Source organism: Amblyomma maculatum, chromosome 1 (assembly GCF_055883805.1).
Source record: "Amblyomma maculatum isolate TAMU_Amacu chromosome 1, ASM5588380v1, whole genome shotgun sequence".
NCBI classification, from domain to species: Eukaryota; Metazoa; Arthropoda; class Arachnida; order Ixodida; family Ixodidae; genus Amblyomma; species Amblyomma maculatum.
In genome coordinates, this window is record NC_139344.1 from 328,334,805 (window position 1) to 328,362,359 (window position 27,555).

General features: G+C 42.9%; 1 protein-coding gene across 2 annotated transcripts in view; it reads left to right on the top strand.

Annotated features, from left to right (window-relative positions):
* LOC146207386 (uncharacterized) overlaps window positions 1-27,162 on the top strand; it is a 52,556-nt gene extending 25,394 nt beyond the window's left edge. For both annotated transcript variants that reach the window (XM_084587043.1, XM_084587047.1), the window contains exons 12-13: window positions 4,792-4,957; window positions 22,479-27,162. In XM_084587043.1, the coding sequence (XP_084443169.1) occupies window positions 4,792-4,957; window positions 22,479-22,723 (411 nt within the window). In that variant the 3' untranslated portion in view covers window positions 22,724-27,162. The remainder of the gene's footprint in view (window positions 1-4,791; window positions 4,958-22,478) is intronic.
* Window positions 27,163-27,555: the final 393 nt, after the last annotated feature.

Here is a 27,555-nt window from a genome sequence, read left to right on the forward strand (position 1 = left end):
CTGCGCATACTTACCACTCTGTACTTTTGAGGCAGCACAGCAGCGGCACTCGGGCGCTTCGTTGTAGGCGTGTGCAAATCGTGTTTTTTGTTGTTCAAAGTAAATAGTAATTTTCTTAGAATAATTGCGAAGTGAATATTTTGAACACTTATTGCACATTAAAAAGAAAATCGTTGTTCCAATAAGCATTTTCAAAACCATGCATTTTCTCAACACGTCATCCTGTACACGAAAAAGTGAAAAGAGTGCATTCAAGCCTTTGTCACGCTCATTGAAGTCTCAACCTTTTGCAAAAATGACCACTAAAAATAGACGGACCTGACCTACATATAAAGCTGACACATACCTGTGGTGCGCGGGACCTCTTTTGTGGGACCCTCAGCTGCTGTTTTTAATTGCAATTGTGCCATCATTGTACGATTACTCCTTTCAAGCCGTAACTCCATGGACACCATGGACCCTGTGCGCCCAGTACCACCCGACAATGTCATCAGGCGACAAAATGGGCACTTGTTTCCATGGGCACTCGTCTCCATGTGCCTCGTGCAAGTAATCTCTCCTGCCCTGCTCACATCTTCATGCTTGATTAGCTAACTTCATGCACAGAAGAGTGGGAGGTGCAGACAGCTGAGACCCATCCTTCAGAAGTCAAAGCAGCTTCATGTCCTCCAACTGGTGCATACTGCTGGCTGCATGTGTGCTTGCTTGAGTAACATGGCTGCTTACATCCAGCGGGTACATATTTGGGGTGCCACATATACGTCTGCTCACGTCTGCTGTTATACGCATATACAGACTGGCTGTGACATGCGGGCTGGTGTGCAGACACGTAAAATGTACATCTAGGAGATTTGCATGGAGTTGGGGCCTTAGTTGCATAAGCACTATGGTGCCGATCCATAGGAGGCACATTCAACGGAAACCATGGGAAGCAGGCGTTTGCAAAGGTTGTTCACTTGAGACAGATGCTTCGAAATTCTAAATATGAAATGGTCAATCAGATAGAGTATTGAATGTTTTTGACTATTCGACCCAATGCTGGAAATAAGCGTGTTCCCTACACGCCTGATTTCTTATTGTGTGGCAGCAGCCCCATAATTTCATGTTCTGCTGAACTTAAAGTATTCGCTTTGCGGACTCGGGTGAAGTTGTACACAGAAACTATAGCACTGTGAGCTTTTGCAGTCTTCTTGCTCTCTCTTGGCTCTGTTTGCCTCGGTTTAACTGAGCTTTTCTGACTAGAAATTAATAGTGTGAACCAGCAACAGGGTCCGCTTTCATGTGAGCATCTGTGGAACGCACATCACAGTTGTTGGTACCAGAACTCTCTTGTTGCAGTCAGTGCCAGGGCTTCATTTATCTTGATTTTCACTGCAGTGTCACAGGTATCCACTATTCAGTGCCGTGCTTTGTTATAGGCTCAGTATGGCACTGAGCACAGGAAGTAGTTGCTTCTTGCTTGTGGAAGTACTGAGTTGGGTAGGACGAGGCTCATGTCAGAGTGGGTTGAGTTTTCTTCGTTCTAAATCAGCGAGTTCATTCACTGTGCGGGAATGCTGCACGAGATGCTCCAGCCTGCACCATTGCATGAAATGGCACCAACACTGCACCGAAATACTATTCCAGCAATCTAGAGCCAAGGACAGTGCAGGTAGGCTGAGGCTGCTGCCTAATGTGTGCAGCCTGGCTATCGCTTAATGTGCTCAGGCATGTCTGTGGTTCCTTCGTCCAACGTGTGCGGAGAAAGATGATCAACAAAATCCAAGTCTATCATGTTCTGCTTTCTAACCCTCTGTTGCTTGCTGTTACTATGCGGTGTGTGCTTGTTTTGCGAATTTGCTTCGATGGCACTGCCAACACTGTCCCATGCAGCACGGTGAATGCACATGCAAAGGAAAAATTTCTTTTAAGAGGCTGAAGTAGTGTTACATTACACAATATATACAATTTCATAAAGAGGTGAAGGGCGCTGCCATATTGGGCACTGGGCCAAGTTCATAGCACAGGAAAACGTTGAGGACTGCCCACCTTAACAGCCCGAGTCAAACCAGGTTTTTCTGGGGTTGTGAAAGGGTGTATATTCATTGGAATTTTGTACTGAACCTCATATGCCATAAGTTCAGACTGCAAGAAAGGTTTCAGGCACACTCCATGATTGCTCAATTGAAAAGACCTGAATTGCACTTCCTGAAGCAGCACCGTCAGTATTTGAGATTCTGCTTTGCTTGTGCATTAGAACCATGTTAATTGCAACTTTTAATATATAGAAAGTAGGTTTGAGGCACATGTAAATGCATGAACTTGAGCTTAATTATACCGTTGCTGGGTGTCTTCTGCCACATGAGCTTGAACTGTGTTGCGAAGCAAGAAAGCCTGAACCGAGTATTTTTATTGTAAATGCTTGAAGAGAAAGCATTCAAGTGCACAGGAAGCAATAATGAGTATACAAAATTTCACTACATTAAAAAACATGCAGACGTGGCTAACACAACTACCTCGAACCCTGCAACGTTCGAATCTTCATGCAGCGCATCGTTTAAAGAGTCCTGTATTAAGATTTCTGTAATAATTTCTCAGTGTTGGGCTCCTGCTACAAAAGGCTCTTGGCCATTCCCACAACTGCACTCAATAAAAACAATAAAGTTCAATGGTCGGATACAAATAAAAAAAAGCCAGCTTTCACCCCTTAAAGGGTGTGAGTGTGTAATGCGCCAATGGTTTTTACTGTTTCTTTTCAATTATCATCTTGGACCTGCTAGCAGGACAATGCAGGGTGTGGCAAATGAAGGGAGGTTCACCACGCCTTAATCGAATTAACCATGGTGTTATGAAAATTGGTCGACGTCATTGGCTGAAGGGTACCTTTGAGGGGCGTTTGTCGTTTTTACATGAGAGCAATACAGCTTGTTCGATCGAAAAGCAGTCGCCGTACCCCAATTTCGGCTCCGGTTTTGTCAGAAGTGCTGGGACATCGTGGTAGGAAAAATTGAGGCCTGTAGTTGAGATGACGTCCCTTCCTTTACAGTGTGGTTTAGGTGTCCACTGAAAGCTGTGGCAGGTGTGTCTACTTACCTATAGACCAATTTACAAATTACGCTTGGGTGTCCACAGAAAAATAAGCCTAGATGCTGCACCTTCCTTTCCCCGAAAACCTGCTGAGACAGAAAAGATAATAAATTTGCAGAATGAAAAGGTGGGTGTTAAAAATGCTGTCCTATTAGCTCTTAATACAAAGCTTGAGTATCCCCCCAATGTTTTTCTCGAGTTTTATCAGAGTATATGACAAGTACTTTTCATTTTGAAATTATTTCTAGTTTCACCTCAGTAGTGTCCACACTTATAAGAAATACTTGTATGTTACAAAACCATTTTTTGAGAAAATGGAACATTTTTAAGAAGCTTTATAACAAAATTTATGAAGTCTTCTTCCAAAAATTTAGCTCTTTTGTTACTGCTGCTTCTGCAGACTATTTATGCTAAGTTTCATTCATGTGGCTTTGATTGCACTATTGCCAAAGAATGTTTTGTTACTTGCAAGACCTCACTCCATCTTACATCGGCCTGCCTCAGGCACTAGCGACAACAAGCAAGATATCAGTCATTATAGTGTAGCTTTTTCTATGCCTCATGTGACCTAGGCTGACCTTTGATGTCACAGCCATCTTTCCTGTGTAACTGAAACTGAAACAGCAGGAGAGAAGAAGTTCAGGTGTATATTATTTAGAGATTGTAGGCGAATACCATGTAGTGACACATATTTATTAGCCTTATGTATCATTGAGTCAAGGGTTCGTCGAAAGTTTGTCTGGTATGTATCATTACAGAGGTCAAAACACGCACCTATAATCTGGTGTGTATGCACTTTTAAGCTGCTTGGTACAGAATTTGCAGGAACTGATAATCATTGTTTTTTAGTCTCAAATGTTTCTTGGTGATGCTTTGTTCTGGGAGGTAACCACAGTGTAGAAAATCTGACTAGGATGACAACAGTGATGACTGCAATTAAAGTAATAAAGGCACTACATTGGAATAACAATTTCTGAATAGTGTTCTCACAGGTCTCCAACAACAACAAAAAAAAAAAAAGACAGCATTGATTTCATCAGTGTAACATAGTTTCCTTGTGAAAGCTGTTGGTGCTGGCCATAATTTTTAAATTTTGAGACTTGACCCTAGAGTTTATGACAATTCTGCTTTCATTGAAAGTAGCCTTATTTAATTATTGGAATGCAATGATCAATTGATAGCATACTTAAATGTTTTCTTGTCTCTTCAATATCAGCCCTGCTGCGGTGGTGCAGTGGTCGGGGTGCTTGACTGCTATGCCCAAGGATGCGAGATCAAATACTGGCCATGCCAGCCGAAGGCGCCCGTATGCTGTGCTACGTCAGTGCACATTAAGGAACCCCAGGGGGCCGAAATTTCCAGAGCCCTTCACTACAGCGTCTCATTGTATGAGTCGTTTAGGATGTTAAACCCCATAAACCAAACCAAACCATCTCTTCAATATCACTTCTTCTCATTTTCCAGTCATATATTGCCTCTGTTCATAATTTGCTTATGAAAGGTTCATGACAATTATGTCTGATCATTTTCCTGAGTCTCTCTCCCAGTGCAGGCATGCACACGCGCAGTGGACATTTGCTTTAGGTATCATACATTTTAGAAGATCTGTTCTGAATAATAATAATAATAATAACAATAAGCAAGAATTCACTTTCAGCCATTTTCCTGCAGTGCTTTCTTGGCTCACTTTGCCACTTGCCTTAAGACATTGGCTTTTTCTCGCAGGAACTGTTGGCTGCACCACAAGTGCCTGTGCCCTCAGCAAGCCAGCTGCCCAATGGCATGCCCCACACGGTGCTTGGCCAGAGTAAGCTGTTTCCTGTGCCTAATCACTCTGTCCAGGGAGTGCTGGATGGCACAACCTATCACCAAGCCCAGTTGGTCGCAAAAGGTGAGGCTCCAGTCTCTGGTTGCTCTCGCTGGAAAGGGCAACTTGGTTTGAAGCGTGGACTGTAATCACCTTTTATCAAACCTATATATTCTAATTTCTTTCTTTAATATGCAATATAATTAATCTCCTCGGAAGTGTAATGTTGAAAGCACGAGACCATTGTGTATATTTTAAACAGAATACAACTTGGGTATTTTGTAAACTTTTTTTTTTTTTTCCTGTATCATGCAGTCTGAAAGTTCCCTTCAAATATCGATTTAAAACTGTGAGAATGTTGTATGCTTCAATTGAAACATGGTGTTGTGGTGAGGCCCATTATGTTGAATTAAGCATTAGGCGCTGCCCGTGTGCGAAGATTTTTTCTTTGCGGTATGTTGACCAAGTTTATCCATACATGAGGCTGGTGGAAGTGCCTGAAAATGGGCCACACATAGTTAGGGACAGTTAATTGAGCTCCGTTTAATGCGTCGAGTATACGGCCAGGTCGGAAGGTGTGTGGGTAACCCCAGATACCGTGTTTATAACACCCCAAACTCCATTACCCGGGAAGGTTACAGGAACCAACAATCCACCATGCCAGACCTCACAGTGGGCCGCGGACTGCGAGAGGTCACCTGGCAAGTTAGAGATGAAAAATTGCTCAGCGACCATTACATTATTAACATCACTGTCCCTAGCCGTACCCGTCCGCGTAAACGTAAAATTTCCCACACAAACTGGAATACCTTTCGCACTATACGCGACACCTCTCATACTACTGGCAGTCTTCAGAGCTGGACAAAAGCACTCAAACATGCTCAGAAACAAGCTACGCAGGAGAGTTCCACTTCAGCCCCGTCAGATAATCCGGACCCTTACCTTGTACGCATCTGGAAGAGGCGGAAACGACTCTTGCGCACTCTTCGCACTCAGCCCAACAATGCTCGCCTCTCCGACCGAGTCACCGAATTGACGCGACAGGTTAAAGAACACTGCGTTACACTTGACACCAATCAATGGAACAAAATTTGTAACACCATTAACGGCACACTAAATCAAAAAAGAACCTGGCATTTACTCAGAGACCTACTCGGGCCTCAACCGGCGCCTGTTCCCACTCTCGAGAAGCACTATTCTCAACTAGGCGCGGATGCCTTAACAGCCCAACTCCACGATCTCTACATTCCTCCTCCCCTACCCAGCCTTTATACTCCGTACACTGGTGCTTCCAATGTAGAACTCGATCAGCCGTTTACCCTCTGGGATCTCGACTGGGCGCTAGAACAGCTAAAGTGGAAGTCAGTCCCAGGTGAAGACCAGATTACATACTCACTCATTCGAAATCTCTCTGACAAGGACAAAGAACATTTTCTGAGCATTATAAACTTACATTGGGAAGAAAGCACACTCCCAGCATCTTGGAAACAATCACTTATAACCCTACTTCCAAAGCCAGGCAAAAAACCTGCGCTTCAAAACCTCCGTCCAGTTTCTTTAACATCATGCCTGGGAAAAACCATGGAGTGGATGGTGCTCAATCGGCTCGAGACTCATCTTCAATCCATAGATTTCTTTCCCCCTCAACAAATTGGCTTCCGAAAAGGTGTGTCTACTCAGGACCTATTTTTTCTCCTCATGCACGAATTTGACCCTCCGCCCACTTCCCAGATCCAAGCCATAGTGGCCCTTGATGTGCAAAAAGCTTTTGATAACCTTGCCCACGATCCTCTATTAAACATCCTTGCCTCTACTGGCTGTGGTCCAAAGATGTATGGCTACCTCACAGCATTTCTCCGCGACCGTACGGCCAAGTTCCGTCTCCCCGATTCGATATCTGATCCTTTCCCCCTCACACGTGGTACTCCTCAGGGTGCTATTCTGTCACCCACCCTTTTTAACCTTGCAATGGCTCCCCTATCTCGTACTTTAGCGTCTATCCCAAACCTAAAACACACATTCTATGCAGACGACCTTACTCTTTGGTGCACTTCTGGGTCTCCTGGAGCAGTAGAGGAGACCCTACAGCAAGGTATCGATGCAGTCGTTAGTTGCCTTGATAAAGTAGGGCTATCTCCCGCACCTGAAAAATCCGAATTGCTGCTGATTGCAAAAACTCGGTATCAACGCCAACATAACCAGCTGATCAATCTCACAATGGCAGGTCACCCCATCCCTCGTGTATCATCCTGCCGGATCCTCGGACTTCATATCCATGAGCCAACCAATCAGGCCAATGTATCTACAACCGCTAAAGTTTGCAATCAGCTTACGCATCTAGTTCGCCGCATAGTCAATAAGCACGCCGGGCTACGCGATGGTCAAGTCAGGCAGCTTGTCCACGCACTAGCACTTAGCAAAATTTTATATACGATTCCTTACCTTACACTAACTTGTCGCCAAAGACATCAGATTGATCATATTCAGATATGTGGCGCAAAAAACACAAACACAGGAGAAGATACACAACACACGCGCACACTACCAACTGTAATTAGAATTTGAAAACACTTCCTCTTCACCACGCCTCCTCTTCTACACTCAGGCACAATTCATCATCCTCTTCTTTGCCAAGGGGATAATGGCACTCTCTTCCTCGCAGACCTTAACATCGTCCAAACATGGTATTGACCAATCTCATCTTCCTCTTCTTCTCTTCTTCTTCTTTATCAGAGGAAGAGAGAGAAGAGGAAGATGAGATTGGTCAATACCATGTTTGGACGATGTTAAGGTCTGCGAGGAAGAGTGCCATTATTCCCTTTGCAAAGAAGAGGAAGATGAAAAGAAGAGGAAGATGAATTGTCATGTGTGTTATTGCCTGCTCCCCGCATGAAATGAAGGATAAATTTGAAGGCTCGTATAAAGTAATCTTAGGCAGTTAATGGAGTTGTCACTTCCAGTTGCTATTTTAGCCATTCAAATCAGGTACTAGTAAGCGAGTTTTTAACAATGTCAGTGATGTCATGGCTACATCAACCGAAGCATTGCCCCTGGTCAAATTTCAGCTTCATTTGGATGTTTTTGCTTTCTACAGTAGTTCTTGATACCTTGAAAAACAGCTGTTTTGCTGGAGACAGAGCACTGTAAGGAATGTGAAGAGGTCCTTATCTCAAGATGTTGAAAATGCCCCTAGAGTTACACTTTAAAGCGAAGAAAAATGTAGCAAGGGACTACAGAGAGTTGGTCAGTTGGGGTAAAACCCCTCAAACTTCGTAACTTAGCGACATCTCCTTTGCTCCTTCCTCGGTTCTCCCCTGAAAACAGTGGCACCATCTCCGTAGATGCAGTCTGTAGCAGACGGCAACTGTCCTTCAGGCTGGTGGTGTGTTTGTGCCAGCATCTACAAGGATTTTCGCGTTTGCATTAAGGCAGAAATATCCAGCTGTAGGCCAAGTTGTGCCCCTGAAAACTGTTCCTCTATAGAAATCGCAGTGAAGCCTTTCAGTCTACTTCATTAGAATGACGATTTTTAAAAGGTGCCTCACGGCTATTGGCTGGTGTAAGCGGAGAAATTGCCAAATATGTGCTGCATTTCTGAATGCGGCTAATGATACACGCTCAAAGAGCATATTCACATTTTACATTAGAGGGGCTGATGAACCACTTGTGGTAGTAAGATGGGCAGGCAGACGTGTCTGCTCCCTGTCCAAAGGTAGCAAAAATTCTCTGCACAGTGCATGCGAACCGGATGTGATCATTTTACAGTGCTAAATAAGGTGCTTAGGTGTAGAGATTAATCTAGCAAGAAAAATTTACGAGTGAATCAGATAGATTCCAGAAAAGAAACCAAATTGCCAAAACGCAAGGTAATGCTGCCATTCTTTTCTCTTTTTTTATCTCTATAATTTACTAAGTGCAAACATGACAGTAGACGCGATACACTCCAGAATGAAAGGGAAATTGCAAAGGAAGTAGCTCTTTACCGCCTCGCTACATGAACTCAAAGGCTCAAGCATTGTGCCCCCAACGAAGTTATCTCTCCTTTGGCACATGGTTCTAATACACGCACAAACACGTGTCACCACCTTTTAAAGAAAACCCAACTATCGATCGTAAAGCTGCCAGCACTATTTTGAAAAAACACCGCGTAAATAAGCCAAGCTTGTTGACGTGTCGTGCAGATTAATCCTTCAGTAAAGCTTTAATCATTAGCAGCCTAAACTGAGATCGCAAGGTTTTTGGAGCTTACAAAAACACAAGCACCATATTTTTTGCTGTATAACTTGCACCCTTTCCCCCAAACGGCAATTTTTTTTTTGCAAAAAAAAGTCTCACCACTGTATAAGATGCACCTGTTCACGCTGTAGAAAACTCGTTGAAGATCATGTTGCGAGAAAGTGCTACGAAAATGCATGCTTGCTGCGGCCGCAGCATACGCCCATATCCTATGATACGCAGTGCTCACACAGGAGCACGTCATGTCCAAAGTCTGAACAGTACTTTTCAAAAATTTTCTATTTTGATGCATACAGATGGTATGTGCACTTACAGATGATGTTTAGGCAAAACCATCGGAGAAAACAGAGGAAGGAAAGGAAGAAGAGGAGGGGCCGAAGCAGCAAGGGGAAATAGGAAACGCCAACTATGGCCTTCATGGTAGACTTCGTTGTCTGGAGCACACTGGCGGCATTGTGCCAGTCGCGGATAATTTTTTCGCTAACCACAAACTACCTTTCTACAGCTTGAATTTCGCATCGTAACGTTTTTGCTTCGGGGGCAACGTCATGGTTAGCGAGAAATAAAACAAGACGTGGCATACGTGAAACGTGTGGTGGTGGTGAAAGCCATTTATTAGTATGAAGACCAAAAGTAAAGAATATTGCATAGCAGCTTTACGGGCGGCCTTTGGGCTGCCATTTGTGGCATCCAAGCCGTGAAGCCACTACAGGCAATGAGGATGTCGTGGCCGATGGAAATGCGCAAACAGGAGTGGCTCAAAAATTAAAACTTGTTACTGGAAAGCTGCCATTTTTAAATGAACAACATATTTTCCTCCCTCATAATTAAACTATCTATAAAAACATACGAGCTACATTTTGTTTTTGCTAGACAATTTGATGTTATTTTTGAGTTTTTTCGAAATGCAGTTACTGTGCATGGCACAAGATGACGCGCAGTTGTGGCGTGTAATTTTTTGCTTGGGCCCATGACTGTGCCACTCACCCAATATTTTGCCTTGTAAAAATTGTAAATTGTTAGGTTTAACTTCTCCAAGTGACATATGGGCTATGAGCGATGTCGTAGTAGTATACTCTGGATTAATTTAGACTACCAGGGTCTCCGTGTGCTGACATTGCACAGACACCTTTCGGGCGTGAACTAGAGGTGGCCGCTGCGGCCCGGAATTTTTGCATACAAAAGTCGCACTAGTGGATAAGGCGCACTGACAAAATTTCAAGATAAAAACCACAACTTATACACCGGAAAATACGATACTTCCTTTCTTTTTTCTATGTAGATTCCTCTACAACGCAGGTACAAACGTGAGAGAAGGTGCGATACACCCAAGAATGAATAGGAATTTAAAGAGAAAGTAACTTACCGCTGTTTGGCATCACGAATGCAAAGGCTGAAGTGTTGTGCTCCCAATGAACAAAAACTCGCGTTGACCAGTAGCTTCAAGTCATGCTGGGGAATTAAAACACGCACAACTGCTCAGAGAACCGTAACCTCGCACAGCTTCTCGCAGTCCCCACACCACAGATTACAACTCAGCATGTTGCAGCTTCTTTTTGCATCACTGTAGATGGTGTTGAAGTCGCAAGTTTTTGCGTGCTTTTTGTGAGCAACAAAAGGCAAGCAAAAAAATATGTGTGCTGACTGTTTAATCCAAGTGACACGTATCCCCCAATGGGAACGCATTGAAGAACATAGGGTCACGTCAGGGAGAAGGAAAGGCTGAAGGAGAAATGAGGTACGCAGTCTTCAAAGCTTGGCATTACTTTACGAACTTTGTGGAGTTTTAGGGTAGGAGTAAGATTAGGAAGTTTGCATGGGTAGAGTGGCTGTAGCTGGCACAGCACATAGCTGATTAGTAACCATGGTGGAAGGATAAGAGACATGATGGAACGTTGTGCCTTGCCTATGCTGTAGACATGTTGTGTATGGTTCAGTTGTGCATGGTTCAGCCAATTGGATGGCGTGGTGGTAGTGGAGTCTTAGGATAGCAGTGTTCTCAGTTGTCACAAGGTGCATTTTTGAGCCTTTGCAGCATGAGTTCTTCCATCTCCGTGTTCCTTGCTCTGGCCAGTATTTACCTTGTACATACTCAGGGGTACAAGTAGTACTGGGTATCACTCTAGTTGCTATGGTGTGTTACGGGAAATTTCTAAAGATGAAGTGCAGTTTCTGAAAATGGACATCTCGGCTGGTACCACTTGATACTACACTGATACCAAGTGATACAACTGATTGTCATGCTGGGGCCAAGTGGTTTCACTGATCACCACACTAGTGCCAATAGGTACCACCCATTACCACACATATTACGGGAACTAGGCATGATGCTTTCTAGTTCCCGTTACCACCGCTGTGGCTTGACTGCTCAGGGACAGTTACGGGCAGAGAGCTGTGCTTCCATTGAAGCGTTGGTACCAGTGCTTTATAATTTCAGGGTTCACAAAGTATTATTGATGATTGATGCAGGATGCAGGCTTTATGTCGATAGTGGCACATCGCACTTATGCACTTGTGTTTAGGCTAAAAAGAATTGGGCTGCAGTGTGTATCACTTGTAATCTTGCTTCACCGAGTGGTTGCCCCTTCCTTTACCACGAAACTTTATAAGATCTGTGCTAACTTATTACATATAGTTACCTGAACAGGGGATATGGTTTTAGGACGATTATTAACGGCATATACTTTTTTGCATTTTTGGAGGTAGCACTGTTCAGCATTATAATCCAGCCAGTTCATACGTAATAGAACCCTGCAATAGTAAACTCGGGTATAGTAAAAACTCTGATATAGTAAAGTCAAACTGAAGTCCCAGTTCATCTTCTATAGACAACTGCACATTTTCCCCCTTTATAGTAGACGTTTTTGGTAAACATCGGTCATAGTAAAGTGCTTCTGGCCGCGGCGACGAATCCCATGATATATCGCCACCCACGCGCACTACCTAGAATCGAGAGGCAAAGATTTTTTGTATTTGAAAACAGAAAAATAATGCGGAGTGGTCGTTTGGGTGGCTTTACCACTAGACTTAGCTCAGTCAGGAGAAGCCTACTTTACAGAGGCCTTGAAGCCATGAGGGAAAGCGCGTAGTGCATAGGAAAAAAAAAAAAGTAAAGCTGCCTACAAACATAGCAAGGAAGCGGCGTGGTTCATTCAGAAAGTAAAGGAGAGTAAAAGTGCAGCAAGAAATAGGGAAGGGGAAGAAATGGATGAACATTCACTGCAATGTGCAGCACAAAGCATGAGGCAGCGGAGGCAGAAAGTGGAGGTGCAGCGAGCGCGGTCTTACAGCACGTGAGTGCCAGGCGCATTTATCATTTATTGCCTTTTAAAAGACAGAAAGAGCAAAAAGGGACACCATGTTCATGCAAGGCTTTGGTTTTCACATGAAATCGAACTTGGTTGCATCTGTAATAATGTTGTCCTCATGCTTAAGAGGTACTTCCACAAGTTGTAAAAAAATTTTATAATGAAAAAATTGCACAAAGAGATGATAAAAGCGAGATGGAAGGTATTTGTTTTGTTGTTTCTTTTTCTTTAAGCAACAAGACATGTTCCTATTTAACTACCAGACAGCATCTTCAGGACTATGTCATCACTGACCACTGATATAGTAAAGACCCTGATATAGTAAATATTTTTGCTGGTCCCCGTGACTTTACTATAAAGGGGTTCTACTGTATTTAGAAAAGTTCTTTTAAAAATACTAGGCAGTCTAAAACAGCTGTCGCTAGGAGTCAAGCTCAGTATCTTCTCTTTTCCTTTTTTTTTTTTTTAGTAAAGTTTCAGTTTCAGTTTAGTCGCTCAGTCGTGTCCGACTCTTCGTGACCCTATGGACCATGTCACGCCACGCTTTCCGGTCTCTCACTATCTCCCTAACATCACATAACTTCATCTGCAGTGCCTCGAGGATGCCATCTAACCAACGCGTTCGCTGCCTACCCCTTCTCCGGCGACCCTCAACCTCTCCCCACATTAAATCTTTCTCCAGTGACTCCTCTCTTCTCATCAGATGACCAAAGTAGCTGAGCTTTAACTTTAAAATTTGACCCTCCAATGAGCAGTCAGGGTTTATGGTCGACAATATCGACTGATTTGATCTTCTGGCAGTCCAAGGAACTCTCAAGAGTCTTCGCCAGCACCACAATTCAAACGCGTCAATTCTTCGGCGGTCAGCCTTTTTCACAGTCCAACTCTCGCATCCATACATCACAACTGGAAAGACCATAGCACGAGTTATACGGATCTTGGTTGGCAGACTAATGTCTCTGCTCTTTACTAGGCAGTCAAGGCTAACCATTGCTCTCTTTCCCAGAAGCAGGCGTCTCCTAATTTCATGGCTGCAGTCTCCTTCCGAGGTAATCTTGGAGCCCAAGAAGAGAAAATCTGTCACAGCTTCCACTTCTTGTCCATTGATGCTCCAGGACTTGATAGGGCAAGACGCCATGATCTTTGTCTTTTTAATGTTCAGTTTAAGCCCAAACTTCTCACTCTCTTCTTGTACGTGCATCAGAAGTCTCTTTGAGTTCCACTTCACTTTCTGCCATTAAAGTGGTATCATCCGCATATCTAAGGTTGTTGATACGTTTTCCAGCAGTCTTCACTCCAGCTGAAGACTCGTCCAGACCGGCCTTCCTCATCATGCACTCTGCATATAGGTTAAATAGGCAGGGCGACAGTATGCAGCCTTGCCTCACTCCTTTCTCGATCGGAAACCAATCAGTAAGACCATGTCCAGTTCTGACTGTGGCCTCTTGCCCTTCATACAGGTTCCTGAGGAGACAGATGAGGTGAATTGGAACTCCCATCTCTTGGAGAGCTTGCCACAATCTGCTGTGATCTACGCAGTCAAACGCTTTCGCATAATCAATAAAGCAGAAGTAGATGGGTTTCTGGAACTCTCTTGCTTTTTCCATGATCCAGCGAAGGTTAGCAATTTGGTCTCTAGTTCCTCTGCCCTTGCGAAACCCAGCTTGCACGTCCGGAAGCTCCCGATCCACATACTGCTGCAGCCTACCTTGGAGGATTTTCAACACCACCTTGCTAGCATGCGAAATAAGTGCGATCGTGCGGTAGTTGGAACAATCTTTGGCACTGCCTTTCTTTGGAATGGGGATATAAACTGACCTCCTCCAATCCTGTGGCCACTGCAGGGTTGTCCAAATCTTCTGACATAATGTATGCAGAATGTTAACAGCGTCATGGTTGAGGTTTTGAAGCAACTCAGCTGGAATGCCATCAATTCCGCTAGCTTTGTTCTTAGCAAGGCTGGCTAAGGCCCATTCAACTTCACTCTTCAGGATGCCCGGCTCGAGATCAGTAATCACAACTGTCTTATGTTGGGTTTGCACATTCGGGTCCTTCTTGTACAGTTCTTCTGTGTATTCCTGCCACCTCTTCTTTATCTCTGAGGCTTCAGTGAGGTCCTTGCCTTGTTTGTCCTTTATCACGCCCAGCTTAGCTCAGAAGTTTCCTTTGATATCTTTGATTGTCTTATACAGAGCTCCAGCGTTCCTTAATTGGCTGTTGTCCTCAACTGCTTGGCACTGTATGTTCAGGAAGGCATTCTTATCTCTCCTTGCTATTTTCTGAAAATCCGCATTGAGAACCTTGTATCTTTCTCTTTCCCCCATAACTTTTGCCATCCTCCTTTCCTCAGCTATTTGCAAAGCCTCTTCAGATAACCAGTTTGCTATCTTGCATTTCTTTTGCTTTGGAACTACCTTAGTAGCAACTTCTTGTATTATATCACGAACATCAGTCCACATCTCTTCGGGCTTCCTGTCTTCCAGATCTAATTCTTGAAAGCGATTCCTCACTTCCACAGCATATTCTAATGGAATTTGATCCAGATCATACCTGAAAGTCCTTCTAGTTTTCTGCGTTTTCCTCAATCGAAGCTTAATTTTGGCAACAAGAAGCTGATGATCGGTGCCACAATCAGCCCCAGGCCTTGTAGTAAAGTTACACTTTTTCAAAAGTGAAGTTTCTTTGAGAGCAATTTATGTTCAAGTACAGAGGTGAGCAGGCTTAACCGTCTAAAATATTTCTGCAGCTGCTTTGTTTCGGTGACTGCGCATGGGCTTTTATTGTTTGTGTATAGCTATGTGGCAAAGGTTGAGAGTAAAGTTTACTGGTGAGCACCACAGCCTGCTTTAAAATTTCTCATATTATGCTCCGTCAATTCTTCTAGGCATACCTACTCGTATGTACACAATTCTTTCCACAATGAGATTTATGTTTCCAGCCTATTTCTTTAGCAGTGTTCTCATCAGCTTCCTCAGAAATAATTTGCAGGGGTTCGAGTCTTTTAGGCATACCTACTCATATGTACACAATTCTTTGCATAATGAGATTTATGTTCCCAGCCTATTTCTTTAGCAGTGTTCTCATCAGCTTCCTCAGAAATACTTTTCAGGGGTCATTGGTGTGACTGTGGCCTTCTGCTTCCCAGGGACAATGTATGAAATAGGGACAAGATACTAAAATAAGCATGCTACACAACTCGCTGTTTCATCTGACCTCCAGGCACTTCATGACCTTCTTAACAGAGGTGTATGTAACTTTACTTAGGCTGACTACTCCCATTTTTGTATCTCTAAAGCATCCATCACAGATATTGGGGCGCTTTCTAGAACTGCCGCATTCAGCTGAAGTACTTAAGCCATGCCGTCGGCAGAGCATTAAACTCACGCCTTCTGCATTTTTCTTTGCTCGCATTGAAGAAGTGTAGCTTGTTGGGCCAGTTGGTGCATGGTTACGAAGGATAAAAACTCGTTATGAACACGTCCTTTTCTGCTAGTTTATTTCTCGCTTTCTTCTTTCTTGTGATTCGGATGGTTTGGAAACACAGTGGGGAGCGCTGATGGAAGCAGCATTTCTGTGCTTCTCGTAGCTATTCCCTGCGAAGTGCAGCAAACATTCCAGTAATTTATAACTTTGCTCCCACCTGTTTCCTTTCCCACCCGGGCGCTCTCGGGAAGCATTTCAATGCGACAGTGTTGAAAGCCACATCCTTCAGAAAATCTAGCTTTGACATTATAAGCCAAAAATCATGGGCATGCCTCAAGTAGGGGACATTGCAAGGCACTGATTGCCTTCAGGTTGTGTGGTGTCATGAGACCACATGACATGGCCGAGTTGGCAGAAGCTGCCAGTTTGGGCTACGTTTTTGCGATGGAAGGGTGAGATCAAGATGGAACCACTTGGCACTCTTGGACCTTGAGTCAGACACTGTTCTCCAGGGACATGCAGTTTGTACAACTTGGATTAGGGGGTGGGGGTTATATCTATGTCAGTTTCTTTTTCACACACTCCAGTAGCCTACGATTGCATGCTAATGAGTGAGATAATAGGGGCACAAATAAGTCTGGTATCAGGTGGAATCATTAAATTTTGCAGTGGTGCCAGATTTTACTACTCATTTTTAGGCAGTCAGGTTTAGAAGAGTCCAAGCGCATAGCTATCCACACCTAGCCATACATCCAACCTTTCATTATTCTGCTCATGAGCACTGGCACCTCGATTTTGTATCCCTTTATCAATAAGGTCGCCCTGTTCTAAAACTCGCTATTCACACACCAGAGCAACATCATCTTTTATCTGAAGCAGGCAACCCCTTAGTGACACAACAGTGAGGGATCCCTACCAAACTATTGCATTACTTTCTCAGGGCTACTTAGGCCTCCCCTTGAGTTTTTTCCTCTGGATTGGGACTTGCAGTTGTAAAACTTTCGCTACGCTGATGACGAAGACACCAGCTTTCCTGCTACTTTTTTTGCTGTATAAAGGGCTGTGCTCAGTTTGCATTACTAAGTATTGATTATCTGTTCTTTTTATTATATTTTGTTTGTTTAAATGGTTTAATATCTCTAGTAGTCATCACAATCAGGTCATGAGGGACGCCATAGTTGAAGAGCTGCAGCAATTTCGGCTGCCTGGGGTTCTTGAACTCGTACTGACGTTGCATAGTACACTTGTTTTGCTTTTTGCCTCCATCGACAAGCATCCGCTGTGGCCATGATTGAAACCGCACCCTTGGGTTCAACAGTCAAGTGCCCTAATTAGTACTGAGTCACCACTGTGGGGCACTCTTTTCTCTTTCGAACAACAATTAGCACCGAGAAAATAAATTTGATTTCTCCTGAGTGTTTTTTTTTTTACCTTGTAGGTTGAATTTAAAGGGCTTTAGAACCAAAATTGCTGTTTACAATGCTTTTGCACAACCCAGAACCCAATTGCCGTGTGGCAATTGTAGTTTGAAATATGTGGCTGCATTTGAGCATGCTGTTCAGATAAGAAGTTTGCTGTCTATAGGGCGGAAATTCATTCGGGACTAGTTCTGGCTGCATGCATTCTTTTTAAGCTGTTTACACTGGTGAATGTATTTTTGCAACATTCCTTCACCTTTTCGTTCAAACACATTGACAGGGTTTACTTTTAGTTCAGAGGCCTGGTCCGCACTCCACTCCGGATGAATGGCTCAGGACAGTTTTGAGCAGTATTCACAGGCTGAGTAGTTCATCCCGCTCAATGTTTGCTCTTTCCTTTTTTATGTTAGTGATGCTCTTGCAATCAGGGAGCACTTTCAGCAGCTCAGACGAAGTAAAAATGGCAACTTGCTAATGAAAGATTGCATAGAGAGAGAGAAGAGCAATGCAGTAACCTCGTTTGTGAAGAAACAAAAGCGCTACAAACACAGACGCAATGTTTATATCGCCTGCCTTGATGCAACCTTGGCAAACCACTAATAGCCGTAAACAATGCCATAAAGGGGCAGATGCACGCGCCCCATGCACTTTACATCTTGTTGCGTATTTAGTGAGAGAGAGATAAAATAACTTCAGGTGTCGAAGTGCTGCTCCATTTGCTCCAAACTGCTTTTCCTGCTCCATCCTGCTCTAAAACGCAATATTGCTCCAAAACTGCTTCAAATTGGCTGCCTCAATGTTTTTGCCATGAAATTTGGTGCAATGCAGATTGCCACACTAAAACGCAATATTGCTCCAAAGCTGCTCCAAATTGGCTGCCTCAATGTTTTACCATCAAATTTGGTGCACTGCAGATTGCCACACAGTGGGACATAAATGGTATTGCCTACAAAATTGCATAACATGTTTATAAACTAGGAAAGCATGGAGTATAATTAATGTTTGTTCACAAGTCAATTTAAAACGAGCCACTAGCGATTGGGGGAAATCAAATTCAAAACAGATGGCTCTGTGTGCGTGACGTAGCACTTTCTCCCAGCCTTTTGGATCATTGGTGGTGGGAGAAGCGAGAGCAGTGATTGAAGCAGACACTGCAAACTACCACGAGCCATTAAAAAACTTGTCCGGTTGCAAAGAATACACGAGCTGTTCTAATCGTTCTGTTATGAAAACAAGCAGGTGCTTCACCTTCAAGACTGTCATGCCTACGTCAGACAAAAGCATGCTTGAACTGCTATGGGTGCGCCACCACTTAGGTGCTAATCATTTAAGTGTTCTCAAAAGCGTTAGAAAGCCATACAGGGCCTATTGCCAGTGTGTTGAAATTAAGCCCCAGCGTAGCTCAAGCGTTAACGTGAGCAGCCGCTGGCAGAAGCCCCTAAAGTAAAGAATCTGAAAGAGGAAAAAGCTACCCTTCAGTTCAATATATCATCCCCGAAGGCACTGCTGACTCCGGTGTGCCGCAAGGTAGCATGCTCGGACCCTTGTTATTTTTTATTTATATAAATGATTTGCTTAAATAATATATCCTCTTGTATGCGAATTTTCACGGATGATTGCATCATCTATCGCCCTATTAAAGCTTCTAATGACCACCTGGCGCTCCAATCAGACCTGCTTTTTATTAACGAATGGTGCAACTCCTGGTTAATGACCCTTAACGTATCAAAGTGCAAAATAATGTCTTTTAGCCGCAAACGAAACAATTCCAGCTTTCTATACCACAATCAAGATGATTTTTTGACTGACGTATCCCATTACAAATAACTCGATGTTAACCTTTCCTCTGATCTTTCATGGTCCTTCCATATTACATCCATATGCGGTGCCGCCTCAAAGTCATTAGGGTACCTACGACGTAATCTCAGGAATTCTCCTGCTAATATTCGTAAACTAGCTTACCTTACTTTTGTTCGTGCACAACTTGAGTTTGCTTCATCCATTCCCCCTATCGTAGCAACATGATCACCGCAATAGAATCTATCCAAAATAGGGCAGCACGATTTATATCTTGAAACTATAACTACCATTCAAGTGTCACTGTGATTAAAAGTAACCTTTCGTTAGAATCCTTAGGTATACGCCGCAACGTCGCTCTCCTAACACTATTTTACAAGTATGTATACCCCAATAGATCAAGTCCGCTTCACCTCGATGTTCCATCCTGCATGTCCAAAAGATTGCACAATCACCTCAGTTTTACAAGAATATATGGTGACACATTAGCCTTCAGCTCATCAGCACTTCCACGAGCCATCAGATTATGGAATAACCTGCCAGACATTATCACTTCTCTTCCTAATATAGAAGCGTTCCATCACCAACTCATCACATTATATCACTGAAGCCTTCAAGCCTTATTTGTCTTATATATTATACATTTTTATGAAATTTGTTGCAGCTGCTAATTGTCTTGATGAGTTTTATTTACTTGTGCTTGCCTATGTACTCTTTCCGTTGTTTTTTTTCCCCCTTACCATTTATTTATTTTTATTTTTTTCAAGCGCTATATGGGACACTGTGTGCCGCTTGCTTTTTATTGTGCTTAATCTGTGTGTGTGTACCGTTGTGCTTTAATCTGTGTATTATTATTATTATTTATTTACCCTAAAGGCCCAAGTGGGCATTACATGGGGGGGGGGGGGGGGGGGGAACGTCATGAAATAAACACAATGAACAAATCGGAACAGTAACGTGGCGGCATGTAAAAGTGCTAAATATACAAGAAGAAGCAATTTCTTTCTTTTAGTGATATAATTATTTCCGCGTCGTTCCATGTGCTCTTCTGTGCTATTTTGTTTGTTCATATATTAATTACCATCTGTATTTCTGCCTGTTTCCTTACATTTTATGTATATATAGCACTGTATAGATTTTTCCGCCCCCTTACACAATGCCTAATGGGCCTGTAAGGTATTTCAAATAAATAAAGAATCTGAAAGAGGAAAAAGCTACCCTTCAGTTCCATATATCTTCCCCGAAGGCACTGCTGACTAGTGCCCAGAATTTTGTCATCACAGGCGTTAGATCAGAAAAGATATGCACAAGACAGAGTGGAGTTCACATCGATGAGCAGCACATTTCCAAACTAGTCAAAGTTTGAATCTATGAAGTCAAAATATATATCACAAGATTTTAGTTTGGTTGATGTTCAGTTAGGTAGTATAGAATCAAGCATTCCATTTGCTGTTAGTCTGTTCCAAATTGTTGCTCAGGTACTTGTGTTACTTTAAGGATCCGTGCATGTCTTGGGTTTTTGTCGAGGCCTGTCAGAGACGCGTGCATATTCAGCAAAGCATTGAATGTGGAATAAAAAGTTAACCAGATTGGATTTCTTTGTGTCTGGAAGTGAAAATTGTCATTAATGAAAGCATTTGAGCCAAGAAACATGCTCCAGAGCATATTTGAGTACCCCAAAATGGCCTTATTACTGCTCCCTGAGCTGCTCCAAAATGCTCGAGCCTGCTTCTACCTCTGTAACTTCTACAAAGTTACAGCAGATGGCATGGCGGCACGACCCTCGCAAATGTTTCGGGGAAGAACTGCAACCGTAGGAGCGCTTGCATACACGGAAGCCTCCACTCCTTTCGCACGTTGAGCATGTAGTGCTAATGCCAAAAGAACATGTCCCCCCCCTAGGAAGGGGGAAGTAGCACAGTTTTTTTTCTTCTACAAACTATGACCTTCAGTTGGCAAATTCATGGGAGCGATGATGATACAAGCTCCTTGAAATGTGCTACAAATGACAGCACCACACCAAGTGCACCGGCTCTGAGTTTTGGCATGCATTTTTGAAGGTATCTTGCAGTGGATTTCTGCCTGCTTTAGAGATAAGTAGCAGTTTGTTAAAATTCTGGCCTGCTTGGGGCCACTATTGTTTTTCATCTGTATCAATGATTTGCCTGATGTCATTCACGGGGACGTTTCTATCAGATTGTTTGCGGATGATTTATGGTTTTTAAAAAACATTACAACACCTAATGATCATACAATATTACAAGCAAACCTACAGGCTATCATGAGTGGTATATGCGATGGGGAATGCGGCCTAATTCAGAGAAACGAGTTATGTTGCGAGTTAGCCAGAAGAAAACTATCGGCACGTTTTCTTATAGTGGTGTCACACTTACAAATAAGCTAACCCGGTCTGCCCACATGTCCACCATTTGCTCTTCCACTCTTATTAAGTCGTGGTCCCTAAAGAGGAAACTTAAGGGTGTGCCTATCCGAGCTGAGCTTTAAGCTTATAATGCCTGCATTAGACCCAAACCTGAATATGCTGCCATTGTATGGGATCCAAACAGTAAAAAGGATATACTGCAGCTCAAGGGAGTCCAAAGAAAAGCTTTTCAGTATATTTTTAGTAAATATAAAAGGCATGATTCTCCTTCTTTACCAATGAAGCAGCGTAATATAAACTGTCTAAAATGTTGTCGCAAATTTAGTCGCCTCGCCTTTTTACATAACTGCCTCTCAGGTAAGCTGAAGTTAAAACTGACTGGATTGCATAAAGCCACATTGTACCAGAAAGACTAGACGCACACCCTCACTCCTTGGCTCCAAATTTTGCAAGAACGAACACTTTTAAGCATAGTCTTTTCCCTAGAACTATAGCAGAGGGGAATTCCTTGCCCTTGCATATTTTTGCAGCCAGCGACATTGTCAAAGAGTTAGTGTCAATTCTTGCATTGATTGCACTTTGCTCGTTATGAATTTTTTATTTGTATACGTGATTTGTTTGTGCAGTCATATGCTTGTTCTATGTGTATTTACGTTTTTCATGAATGCCCCTCTTTCCTCTTGGACCATGTATATGTATGGTCTGCAATATTTTCAAATAATAATAAAATAATAAAAGAATAATAGTAACAATAATTTTAATACCTGAACCGATCTTTGTTTTATGCTTTGTTCCTTGAGTGCCCCATTAATCCCTGTATGTTTTGTAAACACTAGCATAGTATTTCAGCATTGGATAACGAATGTGGTCTGTGCTTAATGACTGCCACAGATACATAACCTGATATGTTAATCAATGTACGAAGGCCCTAGCACATCACTGCTTCTGCCGAGTGTGGTTGTTTCACCTTTGACTGTCAATGTGGCTACTTTTAGTGAAGGAGGGCGGGGACGTATAAATCTCTTCTTTGTTTATTGCAGGGGCACGGAATGGCTCAAGGTCACATCCTGGCCGTACCGTGTTGCCAGACACAGCGTCCAGTGTTGTTGCACCGGCCACTTCACTGCCAGCCTCAGTGGCCAAACAGCAGCTGTACCAGCAGGTACTAGCGGGCCAGGTGGTTCCGGCTGCTCTCAAGCTTCCCCTGCTGCTCCCAAACGATGAGCGGCGCCACAGGCCGCAGCAGCCCCAGCTCAAGGTGCCGGGCGGATCACTGCCAACCTGAGGGTGCATCTCACACATGTTGTGCCTGTGTAAATACTAAGTGGACAAGACTGTGACAATATTGTGTGCAATCGTGAGTGGCTGGTGCACAGCTCACAGTACCCTTTGTGTCGTCCTCTGCGGCTCTTTCAAAGTGCCGAAAAGTGAGGAAGTAGCATGTGTGGTACGACACCTCGTGTGTTAGAATGCTGTATGCACTGCGAGACGTCTTGTTTTTCTTCTAGGGTCTCGTGAATAGGCAGCATCTTGTTCATGCCACATAGCATTGCACAAGGCAGAGATTTCCCTCGTCAGCTCTGGTAGCATGTTCTGGCTCTTCCAAGCGGCATTTCCAAGCTTGCTGGAAATTGAAATGGTGAAAAATGTGACAGACTGTGTGACATCCGAGTGTCTAGTGAAGGTGGCACATTGCGGTGTTCACATTGTTACTTGCCTTTGTCATGACCAAATACCGAGAACGTCAAATAGTGCAGTCATCTAGAGCAAATTCTGAACTGTTCGATGCAGTTTTCAAAAGTGCTCAAGGCCTGGCATTCACAAGGTAGTTAATCTAACCTCCGTATGTGCACTTAACTTTTTTTTTTTTTTTTGCAACCAGCATGGCAAAAAAATCGTAAGCCCTAGGACTGCTCAGTACAGTTTTTTTTTTTCTTTTTCCCCCTCTCACTCTGTCTACGCTTGGTTCAGTTTGGTTTCATTGTTTAAATTCACCGGCTAGGACAAAATATTGTAGCAGATGGCAAAATTTGCAGCCATAGTCTTGAGTGTTCAAGTTGCTGCTTTTCGGTAGTGTCTGTTTTCTTGAATTACAGGCCATGATTGGCATAAACTGGGGCTTCTTGTTCTGTTTATTTTTCACTGAGCATTGTGTTGTTTCAAGCCATTGAAATGAGATTTTGTTTTTCTGTTTTGTGTTGAATCTATATTTAGGGATTCACTTTTTGCCTTTGGTGTGCCTTGCCATTTCTACAACTTGTCTTGATCAAATCGGATGTACTGATTTTGTTTTTTCCGAGCACTCTCGTATACTGAAGTCAGATTTAAACTGCTGACCCCTCGCCACAAGCCTTGACCTTGATTGACACTTAAAGAAAGGCTGTGTCACACTTCCATTAAAGCATGATTTTTCATTGCACTTCCCAGTGTGGATAGGCAGCATTCACTCATTTCTGTGGTACCTGACTCGGAACAAGCAAGTATTGATAATGAAGCTAGCATGAATGCTACCAAACCTAATGTGCGTAAGGCTGTACGTTTTATTGAGACTTTTATAGAGTACTAGTGACATGCTCTACAAGTCACTCAGAATTTATTGTTAATTGAGGCGATAAGCCTGTGAAGCAGCTGAAATCGACACTTTTGCTGGAATGTTAGTTTGCATGTAGGTCGCATTTGCTTCTTTCAAGTGCACTTCTAAAGTGGAAATAGGTCCCCCCCCTTTTTTTTTTTTGCATGCGAACGAGTGCCAATGCTCGTTTCTTATTGAAGGTGGGACAGTGATTTTTTGCTATGGTGTTTTTTTTTTTTATTCATGTGATCTTCGAATTTGTTGTCATCTTTATTTAATGCGATGTTCAAAGAGCAGTGCTGTACCTTATTCATTTCAATAACTGTTTGACCAACAGAAAGTGCTAGAGTGCGATTGCAGCATGTTACCGTGCTGGTTATACATAATACTGGTTCACATCTACAGCGAATGATCAAAGCCTGAGCTCTGCTGCCCATGGCCACAGGTAGTGAGTATACGCTGTCTTCAACCATGTCATGTGTACATTATTAGTGAGGATGGAAACCCGGCATAACTGCACGGTGAGACCACTTGTTGAGTGTAAATATGTACATAGATACTTAGCTCAATGGCCCAAGACGTATAATTGGCTAGTCTGTTTTCGTGCAGGAAATCAGCAGCGTACTAAAGCTGTTTGCTCATTTTGTTAACATTTACTTTGTGTTGTCTATGCTCTCGACGTCAGATTTCTTCATCGCTATGGGCACACAATGGTTGCAGAATACCCACATTGTGAAGGTAGTCTACACATATTTTTCAGTTTATAACATGGTAGGTTTTGCATCATGACAAAGAATCATTGAATCATTGGCTCCGAACGCATAGTGTGTTTCTTCTACCTCTTGTAAAGATTACCATAGGGTTTTTCAAAGTGTACAGATGTTATACATAGACTTGTATATTATAAATTCTGCCTTAAAGGACTGATGTGCAGTGTGCTAGCATGTCTGTAAGAAGGCTTCTCCTTAGGATTCTAAGAGAGCCATTGCCACCAGAACCGCGTGTGCGTGTCAGGGTGTTTAAATCCCCCCCACCCTATGTTGTTGGCAAGGGTTTGCTGTTGTTGTTTCTCGGACCGTCATTAATGAAAAGCTCACGTCCAAGATTTTGTTACCTTGCTCACATCACAAGTGTAAATGGCTTGCTAAAAAGAATGGCTTTGTTGCATTTTGAAAACCATTTTGACGCTTGAGGATGCTTTGATTGCTTCCAAAATTTTGTTGAAAAAGTGTAAAGCAGAAAGAAAAGGCTAAAAATAGGTGTCATCAATTCTTGTAATTGGCCTCATTACTACAATTCTTTAAACTTAGGCCGTTTTGTCGTGGCTATGTGATAGGTAGCTGCAACTTGGTGTGAGCAGCTTGAAAACCTTTAGTGCACATTGTTCATGTTGTGTGTGCCTGTGCTGTTTTCATTTTTTTTTTTCATGAAGGCTGCGTGCAGCAGGAACTAATGTCATTGTGCGCGTGCTTAATTAAATTAAGCTTGACTAATAAGCTGCCGCGCTCATAGAGGAAGCAACCGTTTATGCAGCTCCTTTGCAGCCAAGGCTGCCTTTCCTTCGATGTCTTTGTGTTGAGGCAGGACTGCAATTATATTGCGCTGGCAGTTGAGAAGAGTGATCATCAGTGAGCAACTAGCCAAGTAAGATATTTGAAGCAAAATAATTGGCTGCAGGATTTGTCACCATCCATGACTTAAAAAATATTTCGACAAAAAGGAAGGATTGGGGGAGCTGCATAGATGTTGCACTGTGAGCTGCATAAAAGGATGCTGCCAGTTTTGTATCGGCTGAAGCACATCAATCATTAAGCATATCTTGCCCTTAAAACTTAGGCGAGAATGTCTTGTTTTGACATGTTAACATTCCAGTTTTCCAGCATGCAAAGGAAAACAAGCGCCATTGTTATAGTATGCCAAATGTGTTAACTGCATGGGGAACCACTAGGTCAGGCAGAGAACAGCGCAAACTATTACGCTAAGCTACTAGGACAATTTGGAAGGTCGCAGTGAACACATACATGCAAATATTGTCCTTATGTGTTCCTCATCCTTGTCTGTGCGACGTTTTGCAAGTTAGAGGGGATGGCTGTTTCTCTGCTTGTTTGTTAGTTTTTCATGAACAAGCTTTTGCTACATGAAATTGAGAGTTTCTTGTGAAACTTTGAGAATAGAATTGTGGTGCGGAAATGGGGTGCTTTCTTCCCGACGCATGTGTTAAGTGGGCACCCGACCGAACACGCCCGTGTGTGCATTTCTGTGGCCATGCTGTGATTGTGCTCGTGTGTCTGAAAGGGAGTCTTGTTTTTCGTTGTTTTTTACTGTGATAAACGTGCAGAACAAGGAAGAATCGTAGTGGAAGGCGTGTCTGTGTATAAGGGAATGGCAAGCACCTTGCCGATATATTTCCGAATGATGCATAATTTTGTACCACAAAAGAAAATGGCTCTGCTTTTGATACAAAGCTTGTGAAATGCACTGTATTTATTAGGGCTGCTCGACGTTTTTATGCAAGTTTTTTAAAGGGTTGTAGCTGTGCCAGTCTTTGCACCACCTTCTGCGCCCTTGGTGAAAGCAGGTGATGAATTGCTCTTTTTTTTTTCTTCCACGCCATCTATAATGATGCAGCGTTTTCTAGTCATTCTATTAAGAACAGTAGACTCTGGAAGTTTGTGTGTCTGTAGTTGTGCAGAGTGCATTTGTTCTCGAATGATCTAAAAGATTGTTTTTTGCTGCAAGTAGGTCCCGCTTCCAGAGAGCAGCATCATAGTATGCCAGAGCAAGCTCATGAATGAATGCATGTTTGTGTACATTGTACATGTGTAAAAACTGGTCCTGTTGCATTTAGAGCAAGAAACATTTTGCAGCTTTCAGCCACCTTCCCTGCCCTCTCAACTGTTATGAAGAAAAAAAAAGCCATCAGTTATTAGTCCAGCGTACTTTCTCATTTATTTCAAACAACGAACATCGATCAACTGTTCCGTATTGTTTAAAGGAGGTTCTGGGTATTTCATTTGCTGTTCCTGCCATCAGCATTGTTTAAAGTTCGGTGTGTAACATAGAGTACTTTGGTAATGATGAAACACAAGGCCTTTTGTATATGCTGTACATATGAATAAAAAGCTATTTATCTATATATGCCTTACAAATAACGTCTCCTGAATGCATAGTCTCATGTTTGATGTCACTAAGCAGCCGTCATTTGGGCAGCGTAGTGTGCTTTATCACCATCCCAAACAGATGCAAGTGTTAGCATCTGTATACACATCGTGGGAAATGACAGTTTTTGGTTCCCTATAAGACCAATTAGAAGGGGCCAGGAAACTTGTCTTTTCAGACGGTCATCTTAACAGGAGAGAGCCCCTAAGCAAGTTGTTTAGCTTGTTTTAGCTTTGTTTTACTTGGCTTAGCTTGATATAATTCACCGTGCAGCTTTGATGAAATTACATGGTTCAAGTCCCCTATGCCAATGCAGTCATCCTCGTTAAAATGTCCAGTATGTTCAAATGGAGCTTAATGTCAAGGGGGGGGTAGTACTCTCCAGA